Source organism: Scyliorhinus canicula, chromosome 18 (genome assembly GCF_902713615.1).
Source record: "Scyliorhinus canicula chromosome 18, sScyCan1.1, whole genome shotgun sequence".
In the NCBI taxonomy this organism is placed as follows: Eukaryota; Metazoa; Chordata; class Chondrichthyes; order Carcharhiniformes; family Scyliorhinidae; genus Scyliorhinus; species Scyliorhinus canicula.
Window position 1 is genome coordinate 131,808,305 of NC_052163.1, and position 26,871 is coordinate 131,835,175.

Consider the following 26,871-nt stretch of genomic DNA (forward strand, 5'->3'; position numbering starts at 1 on the left):
CTGGTTCATTACCCAGTACCAAATCCAATACGGCCTCGCCTCTTGTTGGCCTATCTACATACTGTGTCAGTCTACATACTCCTGCACACAATGGACAAAAACGGACCCATCTAAAGTACTCGAACTATAGTGTTTCCAGTCAATATTTGGAAAGTTAAAGTCCCCCATTACAACTACTCTGTTACTTTCGCTCCTATCCAGAATCATTTTTGCAATCCTTTCATCTACATCTCTGGAACTTTTCAGAGGCCTATAGAAAAGCCCTAACAGGGTGACCTCTCCTTTCCTGTTTCTAAACTCAGCCCATACTACCTCAGTAGACGAGTCCTCATCAAACATCCTTTCTGCCACTATAATACTGTCCTTGACTAACAATGCCACCCCTCCCCCTCTCTTACCACCTTCCCTGAGTTTACTGAAATATCTAAACCCCGGCACCTGCAACAACCATTCCTCTCCCTGCTCTATCCATGTCTCCAAAATGGCCACAACATCAGAGTCCCAGGTACCAACCCATGCCGCAAGCTTACCCACCTTATTCCGGATGCTTGTGGCATTGAAGTAGACGCACTTTAAACCACCTTCCTGCCTGCCGGTACACTCCTGTAACTTTGAAACCTTACTCATGACCTCACTACTCTCAACCTCCTGTATAATGGAGCTTCAATTCAGGTTCCCAATCCCCTGCTGAACTAGTTTAAACCATCCCGAAGAGCATTAGCAAACCTCCCCCCGAGGATATTAGTACCCCTCTGGTCCAGGTGTAGACCATCCCGTTTGTAGAGGTCCCACCTACCCCCGAATGAGCCCCAATTATCCAGGAATCTGAAACCCTTCCTCCTCCACCATCCCTGTAGCCATGTGTTCAACTGCTCTCTCTCCCTATTCCTCGACTCTCTAGCACGTGGCACGGGTAACAACCCAGAGATAATAACTCTTTGTCCTGGATCTAAGTTTCCACCCTAGCTCCCTGAATTTCTGCCTTACATCCCTATCCCTTTTCCTATCTATGTCGTTGGTACTTATGCGGACCACGACTTGAGGCTGTTCCCCCTCCCCTTTAAGGATTCCGAAAACACGATCCGAGACATCGCGGACCCTGGCATCTGGGAGGCAACACACCAACCGCGAGTCTCTCTCGTTCCCACAGAATCGCCTATCTATCCCCCTAACTATGGAGTCTCCAATGACTGATGTTCTTCTCCTCTCCCCCCTACCCTTCTGAGCAACAGGGACAGACTCTGTGCCAGAGGCCCGTACCCCATGGCTTACCCCTGGTAAGTCCCCCCCCAACAGTATCCAAAGCGGTATACCTGTTACTAAGGGGAACGACCACAGGGGATCCCTGTACTGACTGCTTCCCCTCAGCCCCTCTCACCGTCACCCATCTATCTTTATTCTTTGGCGTAACTACCTCCCTGAAGCTTCTATCTCTGACCCCCTCTGCCTCCCGAATGATCTGAAGTTCATCCAGCTCCAGCTCCAGGTCCCTAACACGGTTTTTGAGGAGCTGGAGTTGGGTGCACTTCCCACAGGTGAAATCAGCAGGGACACTGACAGCGTCCCTCACCTCAAACATTCTGCAGGAGGAGCATTGTACTGCCTTCCCTGACATCACCTCTAGATTTAAAACAAGAAAAAGAAAGGAAGAGCTGACCTGATATTCCCTCAACCCCTTAGGTTAGAGGAGGTGGAAGGCCGGGGGACACTACAAGTGTAGTGTCTCGGGTTTAGTAACCGCCCAACTTATATACAGGTACTCACCTTCCCGACAGGCCCCTGCTCCCGCCCAAAAACCGGAGCCAACATGTACAACATAATAAATAACCAACACCCCAATGCCCTTTCCCTCCTTCCTCCTGCCTTCCCCATTTTAATCCCTTCATCACCCCACCCTCCCCTGCCCTCCCCACCCTTCCCTCTGCTGACACCTCAATCCTCCTGAAAGAAGTCGATAAACAGCTTCCACCTCTGGCGAAACCATCCACTAAACCTCTCGAGACAAAATTAATCATTTCCAACCTCAGGAATTCCGCAAGGCCGCTCCCCACACCCCCGATTTTGGTGGCTCCGAGTCCCTCCACCCAAACAAAATCCATCTCCAGGCTATCACCCTCACTCCCCCCCATCTGCACCCTCACTCCCCCCCATCTGCACCCTCACTCCCCCCCCGACCTGCACCCTCACTCCCCCCGGCCTGCACCCTCACTCCCCCCCATCTGCACCCTCACTCCCCCCCATCTGCACCCTCACTCCCCCCATCTGCACCGTCACTCCCCCCCGACCTGCACCCTCGCTCCCCCCCCATCTGCACCGTCACTCCCCCCCACCTGCACCCTCACTCCCCCCCGACCTGCCCCCTCACTCCCCCCCATCTGCACCCTCACTCCCCCCCACCTGCACCCTCACTCCCCCCCACCTGCACCCTCACTCGCCCCCATCTGCACCGTCACTCCCCCCATCTGCACCCTCATTCCCCCCACCAGCACCCTCACTCCCCCCATCTGCACCGTCACTCCCCCCCACCTGCACCCTCACTCCCCCCATCTGCACCATCACTCCCCCCATCTGCACCCTCATTCCCCCCACCAGCACCCTCACTCCCCCCATCTGCACCGTCACTCCCCCCCACCTGAACCCTCACTCCCCCCCGACCTGCACCCTCACTCCCCCCACCTGCACCCTCACTCCCCCCCACCTGCACCCTCACTCCCCCCCATCTGCACCCTCACTCCCCCCATCTGCACCCTCACTCCCCCCATCTGCACCCTCACTCCCCCCATCTGCACCCTCACTCCCCCCATCTGCACCCTCACTCCCCCCATCTGCACCCTCACTCCCCCCCGACCTGCACCCTCACTCCCCCATCTGCACCCTCACTCCCCCATCTGCACCCTCACTCCCCCTCCCACAAGCACCCTCACTCCCCCATCTGCACCCTCACTCCCCCAATCTGCACCCTCACTCCCCTCCCACAAGCACCCTCACTCCCCCCATCTGCACCCTCACTCCCCCCACCTGCACCCTCACTCCCCCCACCAGCACCCTCACTCCCCCCACCTGCACCCTCACTCCCCCCACCAGCACCCTCACTCCCCCCACCTGCACCCTCACTCCCCCCCACCTGTACACTCACTCCCCCCACCTGCACCTTCACCCCCCCCCACCAGCACCCTCACTCCCCCCACCTGCACCCTCACCCCCCCCACCAGCACCCTCACTCCCCCCCTTCCTGCACCCTCACTCCCCCCACCAGCACCCTCACTCCCCCCCGACCTGCACCCTCACTCCCCCCCGACCTGCACCCTCACTCCCCCCACCTGCACCCTCACTCCCCCCACCTGCACCTTCACCCCCCCCACCTGCACCCTCACTCCCCCCACCTGCACCCTCACTCCCACCCACCTGCACCCTCACTCCCCCCATCTGCACCCTCACTCCCCTCCCACCTGCACCCTCACTCCCCCACCTGCACCCTCACTCCCCCCCCCACCTGCACCCTCACTCCCCCCACCTGCACCCTCACTCCCCCCACCTGCACCTTCACCCCCCCCCACCTGCACCCTCACTCCCCCCACCTGCACCTTCACTCCCCCCACCTGTACCCTCACTCCCCTCCCACCTGCACCCTCACTCCCCTCCCACCTTCACCCTCACTCCCCTCCCACCTGCACCCTCACTCCCCCCACCTGCACCCTCACTCCCCCCACCTGCACCTTCACTCCCCCCACCTGCACCCTCACTCCCCTCCCACCTGCACCCTCACTCCCCTCCCACCTTCACCCTCACTCCCCTCCCACCTGCACCCTCACTCCCCCCACCTGCACCCTCATTCCCCTCCCACCAGCACCCTCACTCCCCCCCCCACCTGCACCCTCACTCCCCCCACCTGTACCCTCAGTCCCCCCCCCCCCCCCCACCTATCTGTCCACCCCCCCAGGACTTGTGGAACAGCAAAGGAAGGGATCAAAATTACTACACCATGTTGCACCATCATGTGAGCAGCTAATTGCTCTTGGTCACTTGTTGAATGTTTGCTTCACAAAATGCTGTTTCAGATCAGCAGGAACCGACAGGGCTTTGGGGAAGATTTCTGTATTTGCTGATTTGAGGTTTTCCCATTTTGCAGCAGTTGTCCCCATGAGGACGGATTGATGGCGGGAAAAACCAAGAAGAATAAAAAGAAGCTGCAAACACAACCAAGGTTATCCAACTTTGAAATTGATCCCATTTTGGCTGAGATTCAGCACAAGGAGCGAGTTCTGCAACTCACAAGGTGACGTACAAGATTTCAATTGCCGATATGTGATCAGATTTTTTTCAAATACGTGGTTGAATATTGTGCTTTTAAAAATATTTAATTCACAGGATGTGGATGTCGCTGGCTAGGCTAGCAGTTAATGCCCATCATTAATTGCCCTTGAGAAGATGGTGGTGAGCTGCCCTCTTGAACCAGTGCAGTGCCTGAGGTGTAAGGTACACCCTCTGTGCTGTTAGGGAGGGATTTCCAAGATTTTGATCCAGCGACAGTGAAGGAACGGCCGATATATTTCCCAGTCGGGGCAGTGAGTGACTGGGAGGGGAACCTCCAGGTGGTGGGGTTCCCAGGTATCTGCTGCTCCTGTCCTTCTAGATGGTAGTGGCTGTGGGTTTGGAAGGTGCTGCCGAAGGAACCTTGGTGAGTTACTGCAGTGCATCTTGTAGATGTGCACACGGCTGCCACTGTGCATCAGTGGGGAGGGTTTGAATGTTTGTGGAAGGAGCCGCAATGAAAGGCTGCTTTGTCCTGGATGGTGTTGAGCTTCTTGAGTGTTGCTGGAACTGCACTCATCCAGGCAAGTGAAGAGTATTCCATCACACTCCTTGACTTGTGCCTTGTAGATGGTGGACAGGCTTTGGGGAGTCAGGAGGTGAGTTACTCAGGAGGTGAGTTACTAGGATTCCGAGTATCTGACCTGCTCTTATAGCCACAGTATTAATGTGGCTAGTCCAGTTCCGTTTCTGGTTAATGGTAACCCCCAGAATGTTGATAGTGAGGAATTCAGTGATGGTAATGCCATTGAATGTCAAAGGGTGTTAGTTTGATTCTCTCTTCTTGGAGATAGTTATTGCCTGGCACTTGTGTGGCACAGAAATAAGTATAATAATATAATAATTTTTATTGTCACATGTAGGCTTACATTAACACTGCAATGAAGTTACTGTGAAAAGCTCTTTCGGGACTTGTGGGAAGAAACCGGAGCACCCGGAGGAAACCCACGCAGACTCCATCCCAAGCTGGGAGTCGAACTTGGAACCCTGGCGCTGTGAGGCCACAGTGTTAACCACTGTGCTACCATGCTGCCATGGGGTATCTAAAGCTAGAGTACCCTGGATAACTAAGGATATTGATGGTAAAATAAGGAAGAGAAAAAGAGGTATATGATGCGTTTTGGAAGAATAGAATAAAATCAGGAAGAGTACCTCAAATTCAGGAGAGGACTGAGGCTGGATTAAGGAAGGCTAAGAAGTATGATGGTTTGGGTGGGTTTAAACTAATTTGGCAGGGGGTGGGAATCAGGACAGTAAGCCAGCAAGTGTAAAGAGTGGGGATGACCCTGGTACCAGGGTCAGGCTGGCTAAGAGGAAGGGCAGGCTGGGGGAGTTCGAACTCTGTGGGCCTGGAGGTCTGGATTGCATCTGCTTTAATGCACGGAGTACAACAGGTAAGACAGATGAACTTAAAAGCCTTGATTCACGCGCGGAGCTTGGATGTGGAGACTTGGTTAAAAAAGGGACAGGACTGGCAGCTAAATATTCCAGGATATCGGTGTTTTAGGCGAGACAGGGGAAGGTAAAAGTGGTGTGGGGGAGGGGGGGGGGGGTTGCAATACTGGTTAGGGAACATATTACAGCTGTACAGAGGGAGGCCACCACAGAAGAATCAAGTAACAATGCATTGTGGTAGAGCTCAGAAACAGGAAGGGGCAGTCACGACGATGGGGAAAAACAAGTATGTACGCAGATTCCTGATAGATGTAGAAATAATAGGGTTGTTGTAGTGGGAGACTTTTATTTTCCTCATATTGACTGGAAATACCTTAGGGCGAGGGGTCTGGATGGTGAGGAATTTGTTAAGTGTGTCCAAGAAGGTTTTTTGGAACAATATGTGGATAGACCAACAAGAGAGAGGCTATATTGGACCTAGTACGAGGGAACGAGCCCGGCCAGGTCATCAACGTTGCAGTGGGACAACATGTGGCGAACAGTGACCACAATTCCGCTAGCTTTCGGATACTCATGGAAAAGAACGTGTGTTGTCCTAGGGTGAAGGTGATAAATTGGGGGAAGGCTAACTACAACCAGATTAGGCAGGATTTGGAGGCTGTTGTTGAGGAAAGGCTGTTTGAGGGTAAATCCACATTTGGCATGTGGGAGTTTTTTAAGGAGCAGTTGATGGGAGTGCTGGGCTGGCATGTGCCGGTAAAAAGGAAGGTCAGGAAAGGCAGGATTCGGGAACCATGGATGACCAGGGAAATTGAGAATCTTGTCAAAAAGAAAAAAGATGCATACGTGAGGTACAGGCAAACTAAAAACAGATGAAGCATTTGAGGAATACAAGGAAAGTAGAAAAGAGTTCAAGCAGGGAGTTAGGAGAGTAAAAAGGGGCTGGTTTAGCATACCGGGCTAAATAGCTGGCTTTTAAAGCAGACCAAGGCAGGCCAGCAGCACGGATCAATTCCCGTACCAGCCTCCCCGAATAGGCGCCGGAATGTGGTGAGTAGGGGCTTTTCACAGTAACTTCATTGAAGCCCACTTATGACAATAAGCGATTTTCATTCATTTCATTTTTCAAAAGAGGTCATGAAATGTCCTAGGCAGACAGGATTAAGGAGAATCCTAAGGTGTTTTATTCGTATATTAGGAACATAGATACATCGAAGCTGGGAGCAGGAGGAGGCCTTTTAGCCCTTCGAGCCTGCTCAACCATTCATCACGATCATGGCTGATCATCCAACTCAATAGCCTAATCCTGCTTTCTCCCCATAGCCTTTTATTCCATTCTCCCCAAGTGCTATATCCAGCCGCCTCTTGAATATATTCAAAGCTTCAGGTGGGGTTACTGGGTTATGGGGATAGGGTGGAGGTGTTGACCTTGGGTAGGGTGCTCTTTCCAAGAGCCGGTGCAGACTCGATGGGCCGAATGGCCTCCTTCTGCACTGTAAATTCTATGATATCTATGATATCAACTACTTCCTGTGGTAATGAATTCCACCGACTCACCACTCTTTGGGTGAAGAAATGATTCCTTATATCGGTCTGAAATGGTTTACTCTGAATCCTCACCGTGGCCCTGGTCTGGACACACCCATCATTTGGACATCTTCCCTGCATCTATCCTGTCTAGTGCTGTTAAAATTTTATAAGTCTCTATGAGATCCCCCCTCATTCTTCTGAACTCCAGCGAGAACAGTCCCAACCTAGTCAATCTCTCCTCATATGACAGCCCCGCCATCCCTGGAATCAGTCTGGTAAATCTTCGCTGCTCTCCCTCGAGAGCAAGAACATCCTTCCTCAGATAAGGAGACCAAAACTGCACACAATATTCCAGGTGTGGCCTCACCAAGGCCCTGTATAATTGCAGCAACACATCCCTGCTTCTGTACTCGAAACCTCTCACAATGAAGGCCAACATATCATTAGCCTTCTTTACCGCCTGCTGCACCTGCATGCTTACCTTCAGCGACTGGTGCACAATGAAATGAAAATCGCTTATTGTCACGAGTAGGCTTCAATGAAGTTACTGTGAAAAGCCCCTAGTCGCCACATTCCGGCGCTTGTCCGGGGAGGCTGGCACGGGAATCGAACCGTGCTGCTGGCCTGCTTGGTCTGCTTTAAAAGCCAGCGATTTAGCCGAGTGAGCTAAACCAGCCCCGCTGCACACTCTCCTCTCCCAATTTACACCCATTCAGGTAGTAATCTGCCTCCCTGTTTTTGCTTCCAAAGTGAATAACCTCACACTTATCCAAATTATACTGCATCTGCCATTGATTTGCCCACTTGCCCAGTCTGTCTAGATCATGCTGTAGGATCCCTGCATTCTCGTCACAATTCACATCCCACTGAGACAGCATCAATCAACTTGTCCCTTTCCTTGGTGAATACCGATGCAAAATACTCATTGAGGACCTCACCTACTTCCTCTGGTTCTGTACATAATTTCCCTTCTTTGTCCTTGAGTGGACCAACTCTTTCTCTAGCTACCCTCTTGTTCAGGGATTGGTGCTGGGACTCCAGCTATTCACAATATATATTAATGATTTGGATGAGGGAACAAAATGTAACATCTCAAAGTTTGCAGATGATACCAAGTTAGGTGGGAGGGTGAATTGTAAATTGAGGCTTATGTGAAGATGAGACGTGATGGTTCAGTTGGGTCGCTTGAGAGTTACAAGTTAGCTAGGAAGGCTCTAAAGAGAGAACTAAGAAGAGCCAAGCGAGGACATGAGAAGTCTTTGGCAGGTAGGATCAAGGATAACCCTAAAGCTTTCTATAGGTATGTCAGGAATAAAAGAATGACTAAGGTAAGAGTAGGGCCAGTCAAGGACAGTAGTGGGAAGTTGTGCGTAGAGTCCGAGGAGATAGGAGAGGTGCTAAATGAGTATTTTTCGTCAGTATTCACACAGGAAAAAGACAAAGTTGTCGAGGAGAATACTGAGATACAGGCTACTAGACTAGAAGGGCTTGAGGTTCATAAGGAGGAGGTGTTAGCGATTCTGGAAAGTGTGAAAATAGATAAATCCCCTGGGCCGGATGGGATTTATCCTAGGATTCTCTGGGAAGCTAGGGAGGAGATTGCTGAGCCTTTGGCTTTGATCTTTAAGTCATCTTTGTCTACAGGAATAGTGCCAGAGGACTGGAGGATAGCAAATGTTGTCCCCTTGTACAAGAAGGGGAGTAGAGATAACCCCGGTAACTGTAGGCCAGTGAGCCTTACTTCTGTTGTGGGAAAAGTCTTGGAAAGGTTTATAAGAGATAGGATGTATAATCATCTGCAAAGGAATAATTTGATTAGAGATAGTCAACATGGTTTTGTGAAGGGTAGGTCGTGCCTCACAAACCTCATTGAGTTCTTCGAGAAGGTGACCAAATGAAATGAAATGAAATGAATGAAATGAAATGAAAATCGCTTATTGTCACGAGTAGGCTTCAAATGAAGTTACTGTGAAAAGCCCCTAGTCGCCACATTCCGGCGCCTGTTCGGGGAGGCTGTTACGGGAATCGAACCGTGCTGCTGGCTTGCTTTGGTCTGCTTTCAAAGCCAGCGATTAGCCCTGTGAGCTAAACAGCCCCTCCAAACAGGTGGATGAGGGTAAAGCAGTTGATGTGGTGTATATGGATTTCAGTAAAGCGTTTGATAAGGTTCCCCACGGTAGGCTATTGCAGAAAATACAGAGGCGTGGGATTCAGGGTGATTTAGCAGTTTGGATCAGAAATTGGCTAGCTGATAGAAGACAAAGAGTGGTGGCTGATGGGAAATGCTCTGACTGGTGTCCAATTACTAGTGGTGTGCCACAAGGATCTGTTTTGGGGCCGTTGCTGTTTGTCATTTTTATAAATGACCTGGAGGAGGGCGTAGAAGGATGGGTGAGTAAATTTGCAAATGACACTAAAGTCGGTGGAGTTGTGGACAGTGCAGAAGGCTGTTACAAGTTACAGAGGGACATAGATAAGCTGCAGAGCTGGGCTGACAGGTGGCAAATGGAGTTTAATGCAGAAAAGTGTGAGGTGATTCATTTTGGAAGGAATAACAGAAAGGCAGAGTACTGGGCTAATGGTAAGATTCTTGGTAGTGTGGACGAGCAGAGAGATCTCGGTGTCCATGTCCATAGATCCCTGAAAGTTGCCACCCAGGTTGAGAGGGTTGTTAAGAAGGCGTACGGTGTGTTAGCTTTTATTGGTAGAGGAATTGAGTTTCAAAGCCATGAGGTCATGTTGCAGTTGTACAAAACTCTGGTGTGGCCGCATTTGGAGTATTGTGTGCAGTTCTGGTCGCCACATTATAGGAAGGATGTGGAAGCATTGGAAAGGGTACAGAAGAGATTTACAAGAATGTTGCCTGGTATGGAGGGAAGATCATATGAGGAAAGGCTGAAGGACTTGAGGCTGTTTTCATTAGAGAGAAGAAGGTTAAGAGGTGACTTAATTGAGGCATACAAGATGATCAGAGGATTAGATAGGGTGGACAGTGAGAGCCTTTTTCCTCGGATGGTGAAGTCCAGCACGAGGGGACATAGCTTTAAATTGAGGGAAGATAGATATAGGACAGATGTCAGAGGTAGGTTCTTTACTCAGAGAGTAGTAAGGACGTGGAATGCCCTGCCTGCAACAATAGTGGACTCGCCAACACTAAACGCATTCAAATGGTCATTGGATAGGCATATGGACGATAAGGGAATAGTGTAGAGGGACTTTAGAGGGGTTTCACAGGCCGGCGCAACATCGAGGGCCGAAGGGCCTGTACTGCGCTGTAATGTTCTATGTTCTATGTTCCCTGACAGCCTATGTTCTCAACTTATGAACTTCAGCTCTTGTCTGACAGCATCGTATTTACCTTTCCCCCAATTGTAAACCTTGCTCTGTTGCACGCACCTAACCCTCTCCATTACTAAAGTGAAAGTCACAGAATTATGGTCACTATCTCCAAAATGCTCCCCACTAACAAATCTATCACTTGCCCTGGTTCATTACCAAGTACCAAATTCAATATGGCCTCCCCTCTGGTCGGACAATATACATACTGTGTTAGAAAAGCTTCCTGGGCACACTGCACAAACACCACCCCATCCAAACTATTTGATCTAAAGAGTTTCCACTCAATATTTGGGAAGTTGAAGTCACCCATGACTATTACCCTTGTGACTTCTGCACCTTTCCAAAATCTGTTTCCCAATCTGTTCCTCCACATTTCTGCTGCTATTGGGGGGGCCTATAGAAAACTCCCAACAAGGTGACTGCTCCTTTCCTATTTCTGACTTCAACCCATACTACCTCAGTAGGCAGATCCTCCTCGAACTGCCTTTCTGCAGCTGTTATACTATCTCTAATTAACATGCTACCCCCCACCTCTTTTACCACCCTCCTTAATCTTATTGAAACATCTATAACCAGGAACCTCCAACAATCATTTCTGCCCCTCTTCCATCCAAGTAGTCCTAAGTACCGATCCATGCCTTAAGTTCACCCTCCTTATTCCGGATGTTTCTTGCGTTGAAGTATACACACTTCAACTCATCTCCGTGCCTGTAAGTACTCTCCTTTGTCAGTGTTACCTTTCCCAATGCCTCACTACATGCTTTAGCGTCCTGTACATCGGCTACCTTAGTTGCTGGATTACAAATCCGATTCCCATAGTGATGAAGATTGTCAGAGAATATAACAGGATATAGATAGGCTGCAAAATTGGGCAGAGAAATGACAGATGGAATTGAACCCGGACAAATGCAAGGTGATGCATTTTGGGGGATCCAATTCAGGTGGCAGCTATAAAATAAATGGCAGAACCACCAGGAGCATAGAGACACAGAGAGGTCTGGGTGTGCAGGTCCACAGATCCTTAAAAGTGGCAGCACAGGTGGAAATGGTGGTGAAGAAAGCATATTGCATGCTTGCCTTCATAGGGCGGGGTATCGAGTATAAAAGTTCAAAAATAATGTTCCAGTTGTCATGTGAGAGTACCCTTTAAGAAATGTGTGTTTAAGAAATGTACCTTTAAGAAATAGAGCTGCTCATGTTACTGGAATGATGCCAGAGTGTGGGTGCAGCTGAGCTCTACTTCTACTTTTTGAGTTTAAGTTTGAGAAAAAAGCTTGGGTGTGTCTGCGTTTTTAGTGAGCTGCTCTGCTGTTGAGCTCTGCCATCCAAAGACTATTTATGGATCATTTGGCAAACTCAGAATTGTAAAAAGGGCTCAGTATTAAATTTAAACCTAACGTGCTCCTGTTTGAAGGTTTGTTAAGTCTTTTGGGTGTAAAAGGACAGCATACAGGTTATTTAGTGTTGTATTCTTTGGGGGGTGTATTTGATTTACTGGTTGCTAAGATATTCACTGTTTGTTTTAAAAAGGTTAACTTGAGTTCATAGCATAAACATTGTTTTGTTTTAAAAACTACTGGTCCATTTTCTGCTGTACCATATCTGTAGAGTGGGCCGTGTGCTCCTCATACCACAATCTATTAAAAGTTGTGGGTCAGGTGAACTCCATGATACACTTTGGGATTCTCTAAACCCTGGCCCATAACAAATTGGGGGCTCGTCTGGGATAAAAGTCTATCTATTGGATTGGCTTAGTGAACTTAAAGACAGTGAGGGGTGGCATACTGTGGTTGCTTCTCAGGTGTGGTATTTTAATTTAAGTGGGGTGTGTGTTGTGGACAATGGCTCTTTCAGAGGCTCAGAAGTTTTTGGGGGTGGAGACGGTCACACGCAGTATCTTACGGACAGAGACTAAAAACAGACTTTTAGATTTGGCAAAAACATTGCAGTTGACATTACCTGACAAAATGCAAAAAGATGAGGTAATTATGGCGGTAGCTAAGCATTTAAAGTTGCTTGAGATACAGTCTGACTCATTAGAAATGGCAAAGATCCAGTTGCAGATTAAGCAACTTGAACATGAAAAAGAATTAAAGCTGCTTGAGTATGAAATGAGAGAAAAATAAAAGGAGAGAGAAGAAAGAAACAAAGAAAGAATCACCCTTGCACAACAAAAAGAAAGAGATAGAGAGGAAAGGGAAAAAGAGAGTTTGAATTTCAGAAACATAACAGTCTGTTAAAATTGGCAGTTGTAAAGGGAAACTTCCAGTTGGATGATAGTGATGAGGATAGTGAGAAAGAGCGTCAAAGTCAAAGGCGTGGTGGGGATCTATTTAAATATGTCCAAGCATTGCCCAGGTTTGATGAGAAGGAAGTGGAAGCCTTTTTCATTTCATTTGAGAAGGTAGCTAAACAAATGAAATGGCCACAGGACATGTGAGTATTACTGATTCAAACAAAGCTGATAGGTAGAGCTAGTGAAGTGTTTGCATTGCTACTGGAGGAGGTATCTGAGACGTATGAGGAGGTGAAAATAATCCATCTTGGGTACATATGAGCTAGTGCCTGAAGCCTACAGACAAAGGTTTAGAAATTTAAGGAAAGAATTTGGTCAAACATACATGGAGTTTGAAAGGCTCAAACAGAGTAATTTTGATAGGTGGATAAGGAAAATAGACCAAACGTATGAAGCTCTCAGAGAAATTATGGGCGAAATTCTCCCAAAACGGGAAAAATCGTCAAACCGCCGTAAAACCCGGGCGGGTTTTACGGCATCGCGCCCCTTCCCGACGGGGGACCGATTCTGGTCCCCCGTCGGGGCTAGCAGCCCGACGTCGGAGGCTCCGACAAGTCGGGCTTAACGAAAATCGTTAAACCCGCTTGTCGGACTTAGCGCCGGCTGACGCGTCATATGACGTCAGCCGCGCATGCGCAGGTGGGAAGACGCCACCCGCGCATGCGCGGGTGACGTCATCGCGTTTTTGCGCGAAACCCGCGCATGCGCGGTCCGGGTTGCCCCTCTGCCGCCTCGCGTATTGATACTGCGGGGCGGCGGAAGGACAAATAGTGCGCGGGCATCGGGCCCGCTGCCCGCGATCGGTGGGCACCGATCGCGGGCCCATGGCACCCTTGGCACGGCCGTGGTACTGCCGTGCCAATCGGTGCCATGGTTATTTTTTTCCAGGTGGTCACGACGTTTTTACGAATGGCAGGACCAGGTGTGTTTGCCGTTCGTAAAAAGGTCGTAAAGGGCTGGGACTTCGGCCCTTCTAACAGCTGTGAATCGCTGCGGCCGTAAAAAAACGGCGGCAGCGATTCGTGTCGGGATTTCGGCGGGGGGGGGGGAGAATAGCGGGAGGGCGTCAAAAAAGTCGGGAAGGCCCTCCCGCTATTCTCCCACCCGTCGTGGGGGGGGGAGAATTTCGCCCTATGCTTTTGGAGGAGTTTAAAAATTCAATTCCTGATGTAGTGAGAATTCATGTGGAAGAACAGAGGGTTAAAACTGTGAGATTAGCAGCAGAAATGGCAGATGATTAGGAATTGGTTCATAAATCAAAGCCTGGTTTCCAACATCAGTTTCAGCCGATGAGGGATAGAAACTGGGGACATGAGAAATACTCAAGTGGTAAAGGTAAAGGTGATCTGATGGGAGATAATAAGGAGAGTGTACCTCAGATTAAAGAAGAAATCCAGGAGGGTGGAAAAGAAATGAAAAGTTTCAAATGTTTTCACTGTAATAAAGTAGGCCATGTAAAGTCGCAGTGTTGGTGGTTGAAGAAAAGCACTGTGAAGGCTGATGTGGTAAAACAGGATAAGACAGTGGAGTTTGTTAAAGTGGTCAAGGAAAGCCCTAGTGAAGTGAAGGAGGTGCGAAAGACCGTACAGCCTGATCAAGAGGTGATTGATAAGAAGGTGCCAGATGTCTTTAAAGAATTTACTTGTGTGGGTAAAATTTACTCATGTGTATCAGGAGGAGTAAGTAAAGGAGTCACAATTTTAAGATATGCGGGAGCTAGTCAATCTTTAATGGTAAGAGATGACGGGTTATGTATTTTGGGAAGAATGTTGCCAGAAAAGGTGGTCTTGTGTGGAATTCAGGGTGAGAGGAGTAGTGTTCCATTATATGAGGTAAGGTTGGAAAATCCAGTGAAGAGTGGTGAAGTGGTAGTAGGAGTAGTAGAGAAACTATCTTGTCCAGGAATACAGTTTATCTTGGGTAATGATATAGCTGGATCACAGGTGGGAGTGATGCCGACTGTGGTTGATAAGCCAGTGGAAAATCAGACAACTGGGGCGAAATTGTCCGCGGACCGACGTGACGCCCATTTCCGGCGGGAAAAAGCGGTGCAGATGACTCCGGCGTCAGGGCCTTCTTTTAAGCTGGTAATCTCCGTTCCCGAAAGGGCCAGCAGCGGGCTGACGCGATACGCGTCAGTTTCACCCGCTGCGGAAGTGGCGAGTCCCGGCGTTTGTGTGGCGGGGAGAGAGACCCGGCGTTTGGGGGGGGAGGAGAAAGAGAGAGACCCGGCGTTTGGTGGGGGGGAGAAGAGAGAGGCCCGGCGTTTGTGGGGGGGGGGGGGAAGAAGAGAGAGACCAGGCGTTTGGGGGGGGAGAGAGGAGAAGAGAGAGACCCGGCGTTTGGGGGGGGCGGTTGCGGAGTTGAGAGGAGAGGAGAGAGGGGGAGAGGGAGGGAGAGAGGGAGGGAGGGAGGGAGGTGTTGCGGCATTGAGTTGAGAGGAGAGGAGGGAAGGAGGGAAGGAGGGAGGGAGGGGGGTTGCGACATTGAGAGGAGGGGGGAGGGGTTTACGGCATTGAGTTGAGAGGAGAGGAGGGAAGGAGGGAAGGAGGGAGGGAGGGGGGTTGCGACATTGAGAGGAGGGGGGAGGGGTTTACGGCATTGAGTTGAGAGGAGAGGAGAGGGGGGAGGGAGAGAGGGAGGGAGGGAGGGGGGGTTGTGGTGTTGCGTTGAGAGGAGGGGGGGTTGCGGCGTTGAGTTGAGAGGAGGGGGAGAGGGGGGTTACCTGTGTTGAGAGGGGGGGTACCGGCGTTGAGAGGGGGGGCGGCGTTGGAGGGGGTAGGGGTGGTGAGGGGGGTCGGTGCGTTGGAGGGGGTAGGGGTGGTGAGGGGGGTCGGGGCGTTGGAGGGGGTAGGGGTGGTGAGGGGGGGTTGGGGTAGGGGGCAGCGGCGTGTGGGGGGGGCGACGGATGCCCGGGGCCAATGCACCGTCGCCCCCCCTGCACGCTGCTGCCCCCTACCCCAACCCAACTCATTATAAAACCAGACACACACTGGACCCTCTCTCTCACTCCTGGCTGGGACTGTAGGATTAGCACCAGAATAGTTTAGATCTCAGGCTGGGTCACCACATGTGGCCCAGATCCCAGTTGTAGTTAGTCATTATCACTGAGTTACTATAGTTAGATCAGCAGAGTGTCAAACTCATTTATCTAGTTGTTCTAGTAGATCCAGCAGAGGGCAGCAGAGCAGAGCTACTGATCAGCTGTTCTGGGGAAATTTGCATACGTGCAGTGCGGTCAGCCTAAGTTGAAGGTGAATCTGCGAAGGAGACCCGAAGAGTTTGAGTGAAGGCAATCATCCAGCAGAGGGCAGCAGAGCAGAGCTACTGATCAGCTGTTCTGGGGAAATTTGCATACGTGCAGTGCGGTCAGCCTAAGTTGAAGGTGAATCTGCGAAGGAGACCCGAAGAGTTTGAGTGAAGGCAATCATCCAGCAGAGGGCAGCAGAGCAGAGCTACTGATCAGCTGTTCTGGGGAAATTTGCATACGTGCAGTGCGGTCAGCCTAAGTCGAAGGTGAATCTGCGAAGGAGACCCGAAGAGTTTGAGTGAAGGCAATCATCCAGCAGAGGGCAGCAGAGCAGAGCTACTGATCAGCTGTTCTGGGGAAATTTGCATACGTGCAGTGCGGTCAGCCTAAGTCGAAGGTGAATCTGCGAAGGAGACCCGAAGAGTTTGAGTGAAGGCAATCATCCAGCAGAGGGCAGCAGAGCAGAGCTACTGATCAGCTGTTCTGGGGAAATTTGCATACGTGCAGTGCGGTCAGCCTAAGTCGAAGGTGAATCTGCGAAGGAGACCCGAGGAGTTTGAGTGAAGGCAATCATCCAGCAGAGGGCAGCAGAGCAGAGCTACTGATCAGCTGTTCTGGGGAAATTTGCATACGTGCAGTGCGGTCAGCCTAAGTCGAAGGTGAATCTGCGAACGAGACCCGAAGAGTTTGAGTGAAGGCAATCATCCAGCAGAGGGCAGCAGAGCAGAGCTACTGATCAGCTGTTCTGGGGAAATTTGCATACGTGCAGTGCGGTCAGCCAAAGTTGAAGGTGGTTTGTGGAGAGGCTGTTGGCAAGTGACAGTTAAACCCGAAACACTTTGTGAGTGTTTCCCACCCTACCTCCTCCTCTAACCAACCCCCCCACCCCACGGTGGTTGGGAAGCGGGAGCAGGGGCCTGTTGTGAAGGTGAGTGAGTGCCTTTAAATTTGCTTACCTTTCACCGGGAGCAGGGTTTGAGGGAATATCAGGTAAGCTCTTCCTTTCTTTTTCTTTTTTTTTAAATCTAGAGGTGATGTCAGGGAAGGCAGTACAATGCTCCTCCTGCAGAATGTTTGAGGTGAGGGACGCCGTCAGTGTCCCTGCTGATTTCATCTGTGGGAAGTGCACCCAACTCCAGCTCCTCAAAAACCGTGTTAGGGACCTGGAGCTTGAGCTGGATGAACTTCGGATCATTCGGGAGGCAGAGGGGGTCATAGATAGGAGCTTCAGGGAAGTAGTTACACCAAAGACTGGAGATAGATGGGTAACTGTAAGAGGGACTGGGAAGAAGCAGTCAGTGCAGGGACCCCCTGCGGTCGTTCCCCTGAGTAACAAGTATACCGTTTTGGATACTTGTGGGGGGGACGACTTACCAGGGGTAAGCCATGGGGTACGGGCCTCTGGCACGGAGTCTGTCCCTGTTGCTCAGAAGGGAAAGGGGGAAAGGAGTAGAACATTAGTAATTGGGGACTCAATAGTCAGGGGCACAGATAGGAGATTTTGTGGGAGCGAGAGAGACTCACGTTTGGTATGTTGCCTCCCAGGTGCAAGGGTACGTGATGTCTCGGATCGTGTTTTCCAGGTCCTTAAGGGGGAGGGGGAGCAGCCCCAAGTCGTAGTCCACATTGGCACTAACGACATAGGTAGGAAAGGGGACAAGGATGTCAGGCAGGCCTTTAGGGAGCTAGGATGGAAGCTCAGAGCGAGAACAAACAGAGTTGTTATCTCTGGGTTGTTGCCCGTGCCACGTGATAGTGAGATGAGGAATAGGGAGAGAGAGCAATTAAACACGTGGCTACAGGGATGGTGCAGGCGGGAGGGATTCAGATTTCTGGATAACTGGGGCTCTTTCTGGGGAAGGTGGGACCTCTATAGACAGGATGGTCTACATCTGAACCTGAGGGGCACCAATATCCTGGGGGGGAGATTTGTTAGTGCTCTTTGGGGGGGTTTAAACTAATTCAGCAGGGGCATGGGAACCTGGATTGTAGTTTTGGGGTACGGGAGATTGAGAGTATAGAGGTCAGGAGCACAGATTTGACTTCGCAGGAGGGTGCCAGTGTTCAGGTAGGTGGTTTGAAGTGTGTCTACTTCAATGCCAGGAGTATACGAAATAAGGTAGGGGAACTGGCAGCATGGGTTGGTACCTGGGACTTCGATGTTGTGGCCATTTCAGAGACATGGATAGAGCAGGGACAGGAATGGTTGTTGCAGGTTCCGGGGTTTAGGTGTTTTAGTAAGCTCAGAGAAGGGGGCAAAAGAGGGGGAGGTGTGGCGCTGCTAGTCAAGGACAGTATTACGGTGGCGGAAAGGATGCTAGATGGGGACTCTTCTTCTGAGGTAGTATGGGCTGAGGTTAGAAACAGGAAAGGAGAGGTCACCCTGTTGGGAGTTTTCTATAGGCCACCTAATAGTTCGAGGGATGTAGAGGAAAGGATGGCGAAGATGATTCTGGAAAAGAGCGAAAGTAACAGGGTAGTTGTTATGGGAGACTTTAACTTTCCAAATATTGACTGGAAAAGATATAGTTCGAGTACATTAGATGGGTCATTCTTTGTACAATGTGTGCAGGAGGGTTTCCTGACACAATATGTTGACAGGCCAACAAGAGGCGAGGCCACATTGGATTTGGTTTTGGGTAATGAACCAGGCCAGGTGTTAGATCTGGAGGTAGGTGAGCACTTTGGAAACAGTGACCACAATTCGGTGACCTTTACGTTAGTGATGGAAAGGGATAAGTATACCCCGCAGGGCAAGAGTTATAGCTGGGGGAAGGGCAATTATGATGCCATTAGACATGACTTAGGATGTGTTGGTTGGAGAAGTAGGCTGCAAGGGTTGGGCACACTGGATATGTGGAGCTTGTTCAAGGAACACCTATTGCATGTTCTTGATAAGTACGTACCAGTCAGGCAGGGAGGAAGGGGTCGAGCGAGGGAACCGTGGTTTACCAAAGAAGTGGAATCTCTTGTTAAGAGGAAGAAGGAGGCCTATGTGAAGATGAGGCGTGAAGTTTCAGTTGGGGCGCTTGATAGTTACAAGGAAGCGAGGAAGGATCTAAAGAGAGAGCTGAGACGAGCAAGGAGGGGACATGAGAAGTCTTTGGCAGGTAGGATCAAGGAAAACCCAAAAGCTTTCTATAGGTATGTCAGGAATAAAAGAATGACTAGGGTAAGAGTAGGGCCAGTCAAGGACAGTGGTGGGAAGTTGTGTGTGGAGGCTGAGGAGATAAGCGAGATACTAAATGAATACTTTTTGTCAGTATTCACTCAAGAAAAAGATAATATTGTGGAGGAGAATGCTGAGACCCAGGCTATTAGAATAGATGGCATTGAGGTGCGTAGGGAAGAAGTGTTGGCAATTCTGGACAAGGTGAAAATAGATAAGTCCCCGGGGCCAGATGGGATTTATCCTAGGATTCTCTGGGAAGCCAGGGAAGAGATTGCTGAGCCTTTGGCTTTGATTTTTAGGTCATCATTGGCTACAGGAATAGTGCCAGAGGACTGGAGGATAGCAAATGTGGTCCCTTTGTTCAAGAAGGGGAGTAGAGATAACCCCGGTAACTATAGGCCGGTGAGCCTAACGTCTGTGGTGGGTAAAGTCTTGGAGAGGATTATAAAAGATACGATTTATAATCATCTAGATAGGAATAATATGATTAGGGACAGTCAGCATGGTTTTGTGAAGGGTAGGTCATGCCTCACAAACCTTATCGAGTTCTTTGAGAAGGTGACTGAACAGGTAGACGAGGGTAGAGCAGTTGATGTGGTGTATATGGATTTCAGTAAAGCGTTTGATAAGGTTCCCCACGGTCGGCTATTGCAGAAAATACGGAGGCTGGGGATTGAGGGTGATTTAGAGATGTGGATCAGAAATTGGCTAGTTGAAAGAAGACAGAGAGTGGTAGTTGATGGGAAATGTTCAGAATGGAGTTCGGTTACGAGTGGCGTACCACAAGGATCTGTTCTGGGGCCGTTGCTGTTTGTCATTTTTATAAATGACCTAGAGGAGGGCGCAGAAGGATGGGTGAGTAAATTTGCAGACGACACTAAAGTCGGTGGAGTTGTAGACAGTGCGGAAGGATGTTGCAGGTTACAGAGGGACATAGATAAGCTGCAGAGCTGGGCTGAGAGGTGGCAAATGGAGTTTAATGTGGAGAAGTGTGAGGTGATTCACTTTGGAAAGAATAACAGAAATGCGGAATATTTGGCTAATGGTAAAATTCTTGGTAGTGTGGATGAGCAGAGGGATCTCGGTGTCCATGTACATAGATCCCTGAAAGTTGCCACCCAGGTTGATAGGGTTGTGAAGAAGGCCTATGGTGTGTTGGCCTTTATTGGTAGAGGGATTGAGTTCCGGAGCCATGAGGTCATGTTGCAGTTGTACAAAACTCTAGTACGGCCGCATTTGGAGTATTGCGTACAGTTCTGGTCGCCTCATTATAGGAAGGACGTGGAAGCTTTGGAACGGGTGCAGAGGAGATTTACCAGGATGTTGCCTGGTATGGAGGGAAAATCTTATGAGGAAAGGCTGATAGACTTGAGGTTGTTTTCGTTAGAGAGAAGAAGGTTAAGAGGTGACTTAATAGAGGCATACAAAATGATCAGAGGGTTAGATAGGGTGGACAGCGAGAGCCTTCTCCCGCGGATGGAGGTGGCTAGCACGAGGGGACATAGCCTTAAATTGAGGGGTAATAGATATAGGACAGAGGTCAGAGGTGGGTTTTTTACGCAAAGAGTGGTGAGGCCGTGGAATGCCCTACCTGCAACAGTAGTGAACACGCCAACATTGAGGGCATTTAAACATTTATTGGATAAGCATATGGATGATAATGGCATAGTGTAGGTTAGATGGCCTTTAGATTTTTTCCATGTCGGTGCAACATCGAGGGCCGAAGGGCCTGTACTGCGCTGTATCGTTCTATGTTCTATGTTCTATTGTCCTGAATAAATCCTTTCAACTTACTTCAAGGACTGGAGTGTCTTTCAACGTCGTCTATGGTCAGTAGCAACTTATGTTAATCAAACAGCACAACATAACAGCGAGTGCATTTAGTCACGTGTTTCCTGGAGCTCGCAGCGTTAAATAAGGGACGTCAGCAGGGAATGCGCGGCTGAGGCTGCATTTAGCCCCACTTTCTGCACCAAGGAGTTCCGCTCGCCAGAACTGCTTCAGTATAGCTGGAGATTGGCATCCCGATCTCCAAGACCCCTAACGTGACCCCCAAACCCCCTGCCAAACCTCAGTGCACCAGGTGAGGGTCCTCGCACCCCCAACACACATGCAGGGCACACCTGGCCTGATTGCCAGCACACAAAAACTGTCAACTTGGCATTTTGGGGCCAGTTGGCCATGCCCCCTCAGCACCTTGGAAGTGCCAGGCTGGCACCCAGATGACACTGCCAGGTCACCCAGATGGCATCAGCAGTGCCAGGATACTACCCTGTCCAAAGGGCCTCCGTTTCCCTGGGAGACCCCATGAGCGCCGTAACATCTGATCCTCATTTGTGGTGAACGGTGCTCGCCCGAGATCCCCAGGTGAGGGAGATTGACCCCATGCCTCGGGTAACTCAGTGATATGCACATTAAAGTGAGACTAGCTGTCTCGCTCTAATATGCAGATTTTCTCAAAAGTGATCCTGCCCACAATGGATGGGATTCACATTGCAACGTCTCGCGAGATTGTGTCAGATCTTGTGAGGCTTTGCGAGCCGGGTAGATCACGGGAGCGGGGTCTCCTGGCTTCTGTTGGACTCGCTGCGCCCTGCTGGCTGCTTTTCGGGTGCAGTGTGGCAGTAGGATCATGCCCTCTGTTTCCACAAGTGGTGCATCAGTGCAGAGGGGTCACAATTTCAGGATAGTCAGTAAGCTTGGAGTGAGTTGAGGAGAAACTTCTTTACTCAGAGAGTTGTTGGGGTTTGGAATGCACTGTCTGGGAGAGTGGTGAAGGTGGATTCAATAGGAGGTTTGAAAAGAGAGCTGGATATATATTTGAAAGTGATGAATTTAAAGGGCTACGGAGATAGAAGAACCTATCTATCTCTGTCTTAAAGACACTCAGTGATTTGGCCTCCACAGCCTTCTGCGGCAAAGAGTTCACAGATTCACCACCCTCTGGATGAAGAAATTTCTCCTCATCTCTGTTTTAAAGGATCGTCCCTTCAGTCTGAGATGGTGTCCTCTGCTTCTAATTTTTCCCACAAGTGGAAACATCCTCTCCATGTCCACTCTATCCAGGCCTCGCAGTAACATGTAAATTTCAATAAAACCTCCCCTCATCCTTCTAAACTCCAATGAGTACAGACCCAGAGTCCTCAACCGTTCCTCATTAGACAAGCTCTTCATTCCAGGGATCATTCTTGTGAACCTCCTCTGGACTCTTTCCAAGGCCAGCACATCCTTCCTTAGATACGGGGCCTAAAACTGCTCGCAATACTCCAAATGGGGGTCTGACCAGAGCCTTATACAGCCTCAGAAGTACATCCCTGGTCTTCTATTCTAGCCCTCTCGACATGAATGCTAACATTGCATTTGCCTTCTTAACTGCCGACTGAACCTGCACATTAACCTTAAGAGAATCGTGAACAAGGACTCCCAAGTCCCTTTGTGCTTCTGATTTCCTAAACATCTCCCCATTTAGAAAATTGAATATCCCTCATTTCTCCATCCAAAGTGCATAACCTCCCACTTTTCCACATTGTATTCCATTTACCACTTCATTGCCCACTCTCCTAGCCTGTCCAAATCCTTATGCAGCCTGCCTGCCTCCTCAATACTACCTGTCCCTCTATGGATAGAACATAGAACAGTACAGCACAGAACAGGCCCTTCAGCCCTCGATGTTGTGCCGAGCAATGATCACCCTACTCAAACCCACGTATCCACCCCGTACCCGTAACCCAATAACCCCCCCCCCCCTTAACCTTACTTTTTAGGACACTACGGGCAATTTAGCATGGCCAATCCACCTAACCCGCACATCTTTGGACTGTGGGAGAAAACCGGAGCACCCGGAGGAAACCCACGCACACACGGGGAGGACGTGCAGACTCCACACAGACAGTGACCCAGCTGGGAATCGAACCTGGGACCCTGGAGCTGTGAAGCATCTATGCTAACAACCATGCTACCGTGCTGCCCACAATATAGATCTTTGTATCATCTGCAAACTTAGTAACAGTGCCTTCAGTTCCTTCTTCCCAATCATTAATGTATATTGTGAAAAGTTGTGGTCCCAGCACTGACCCCTGAGGTACACCACTAGTCACCGGTTACCATCCTGAAAAAGATCCCTTTATCCCCACTCACTGCCTTCTGCCAGTCAGCCAATCCTCGATCCATGCCAGGATCTTATCCTTAACACCATGCGTTCTTAACTTATTTAACAGTCTCCTATTGGGCACCTTGTCAAAGGCCTTCTGGAAATCTAAATAAATCACGTCCACTGGTTCTCCTTTATCTAACTTCTTTGAGTTTTCCCCCGATTCCCATTGACTCCAGTTTAGCTAGGGCTCCTTGATGTCAAACTTGGTCAGATGCTGCCTTGATGTCAAGGGCAGCCACTCTCACCTCACCTCTCATTCAGCTCTTTTGCCCATGTTTGAACCATGGCTGCAATGAGGTCAGGAGCTGAGTGATCCTGGCGGAACCTAAACTGAGCTCCCGTGAGCAGGTTATTACTGAGTAAATGCTGCTTGATAGCACTGTTGATAACACTTTCCATCATTTACTGATAATCTAGAGTAGGTCACCTTGGATTTGTCCTGCCTTTTATGTACAATTTTCCACATTGCCGGGTAGATGCCAGTGTTGTTGCTGTACCTGAACAGCTTGGCTAGGGGTGAGGCAAGTTCTGGAGCACAAGTCTTCAGTACTATTGCCAGGATATTGTCAGGGTCCATAGCCTTTGCCATATCCAGTGCTTCAGCCGTTTCTTGATATCACGCGGAGTGAATCGTATTGGCTGAAGACTGACATCTGTGATGCTGGAGATCTCTGGAGGAGACCGAGATGGATCATCCACTTGGCACGTCCGGCTGAAGATTGTTGCGAATGCTTGTCTTTTTTTTGACATCCGGTGACTTCATGTAAAAGCAAGGCAGATGTAAAGTGGCTCCGGGCTGGATCTTTGCTTTTGATCCCTTTTATCCGTCTTTTTGAGGGGTTTTGATGGCCACATGCCCGTTGTAAGGTTAGAGAACCGTTCCTCGACAGTCATATTGAAAATGTTGTCAAAGAAGCCTAACTTGAAGAAATCTCAGGAGGGTAGTCAGTCGAAGGAAGGTGAAGGAGGAAGATGGCACCGTGCCCATTAATTTAGACATGTTAGGGGCAGCACGGTGGCACAGTGGTTAGCATTGCTGCCTACGGCGCTGAGGACCTGGGTTCAAATCCCGGCCCTGGGTCACTGTCTGTGAGGAGTTTGCACATTCTCCCCGTGTCTGCGTGGGTTTTGCCCCCACAACCCAAAAGATGTGCAGGGTAGGTGGATTGGCCACGTTAAATTGCCCCTTAATTGGAAAAAATAATTGGGTACTCTAAATTTAAAAAAAAAAAAAATTTTTAGACATGTTGGCTGTAGTGATGGTGCAGGAGCTGGAGAAACTCGGCAAACAAATGGATGAGCAATTTGAGCTGCAGGGCAAGGAGATAAAAGAATCCTTTAACGCCACAGTTGAGGAGGTTTGGGCCCAATTTGGGAGCAGTTGGTGAACACCTCGAACGTGGTTAAGGCACAAGGTAAGACTTTGAAGGGTGTGGAGGAGGCCCTGTCACAGCACGAGGATCGGCTTGCCTCGTTGGAGGCTGAGATCGCGATGGTGGCGGATAGCAGTAAAGGCCTGAGGCTGTAGGTGGAGGATCTGGGAACTGGTTAAATCTCAGGTTAGTGGGGCTACGGAGGGATTGGATGGCTGGAAGCCGACACAGAATTTTGCAGAGATATTTCCTCGGTTGGCGGGCGAGGTGAGGTGTTCCCCCTCTGGAATTTGACACAGCTCACCAGGCGGTCAGGCAAAACCAAGGCCGAATGAGCCACAAGAGGCGGTGATTATCCACTTCTATAATTAGCAACGGAAGGAGGGCGTTTGGAGTTGGCGAAGAGGATCCAGAATATCAACTGGGATGGGCACACAAGTGCAGATATATCAGGACACTGGGACTGAGCTGGTGAAGAGACAGGTGGGTGGGGTGGTGGGGGGGGGGGGGGGTGTGTTTTTGTTTGGTATAGTTTGTGGAGATTGTTGTTTGACTGTTACTTATGTATAAAATGTTAAAAACTCAAAAATATGTCTTTTTCACTAATGTGAGGGATGCTGCCATTGAAAATTTGTGGAGCTGACTCCTCTAGCGAGATATTTAATTATCCACCATTATTCACGCCTGAATGTGGCAAGACCGCAGAGCTTTGATCTGATCTGTTGGTTGTCGGATCGCTTAGTTTTGTCTACCACTTGTTGCTTATGCTGTTTGGCTCCAAGTAGTTCTGTGTTGTAGCTTCACCAGGTTGACACCTCATTTGTAGGACTGCCTCGTGCTGCTTTTGGCGTGCCCGCCTGCACTTGTCATTGAACCACTTATGGGGAGGGTCTCTGATGTGGGTCTCTCTTATGGGGGGGGTGTGTCTGATGGGGGGTCTTTTATGGGGGTCTCTCTTGTGGGAGCGTTTTGTGGGGGCCTCTCATATGAGGGTCACTGGTGGGGTCTCTGTATTGGGGGTTTCTGGTGGGGGTTCAGCTCACCCTCATACTGTGGAATGGGGGTGATGAACAAAAAAAGAAAATTCATCCGCCTACCTGGTAAACTATGGGCAACTGGAACTCTTCGCAAAGGAAGACTGTGAAGATAGAGATGGACGGTTTGAAGGCAGCCCACCAACTTCAAGTCACTGGTAATTTTGCCGAAAATTGGCGTGTTTTCAAGCAGCAATTTAGACTCTATGTTGCAACGCTTGGCCGACAGGTACAGCCTGACGAGAGGCGTATTGCGTTGCTGCTTACAGTAGCAGGTTCTCAAGTAATAGAAATTTACAATACCTTCGCGTTCGACTGCAAAGAGGACAGAAAAAAATCATAAAGTACTTTGATCGGTATTGCTCTCCGAAGAAAAATGAAATGTTTGAACATTATATATTTCATATGCATAGCCAAAAAGTAGGCAAATCTTTTGATAGGTTTTTTAACTGACTTGTGGTTGAAGGCTCATTCGTGCAACTTTAGTACTTTGAAGTCATCGATGATCCGCGATCAGATAGTGTTTGGGATATTGAATGATAAAGTATGTGAGAGGCTATTGAGGGAAGAAAAGCTGAAATTAGAAAACGTTATCAAGATTTGCCATGCAAGTGAGCTAACGGCAGATGGCAGAGCTGATTAATCGCTCAACCTGAAACATCTTGGCCAATCTGGAAGAAGACGGCAGCACCATCAACCCTGTGATAAACATGGGGTAGGATTCTCCGATCACCTGTGCCAAAATTGCGTTCAGCGATCAGCTGGAGTTTCCCCGGAGAATTTCCCCAGAGTTTCCCCGGAGAAAATCGCGTTCAGAGATCGGCCGAGGTTTCCCCGGAGAATCGGGGATGGTGCCGTTTTTGCGATGCTCTGCCCCTGCAAAAACAACATACTTGGGGAGTACGGCGCATGCCGTATGGACGGCCTCAGGACTTGAGGCCCTCCCCCGATGCTCCGCCCCTGATGGGCCGAGTAGCCGAGGGCGTGGGACACGTGTGCTCACACTGTTCGGGACCTT

At 49.7% G+C, this 26,871-nt stretch overlaps 1 protein-coding gene across 5 annotated transcripts in view; it reads left to right on the plus strand.

The window, feature by feature from the left end:
* Positions 1–26,871, plus strand: part of si:zfos-943e10.1 (GRAM domain-containing protein 2B) — a 122,097-nt gene that overhangs the window by 32,160 nt on the left and 63,066 nt on the right. For 3 of the 5 annotated variants that reach the window (XM_038778307.1, XM_038778304.1, XM_038778306.1), the window contains exon 2: positions 4,130–4,276. In XM_038778307.1, coding sequence (XP_038634235.1) covers positions 4,155–4,276 — 122 coding nt within the window. In that variant the 5' untranslated portion in view covers positions 4,130–4,154. The remainder of the gene's footprint in view (positions 1–4,129; positions 4,277–26,871) is intronic. The other 2 variants (XM_038778308.1, XM_038778305.1) reach the window with 1 other exon arrangement.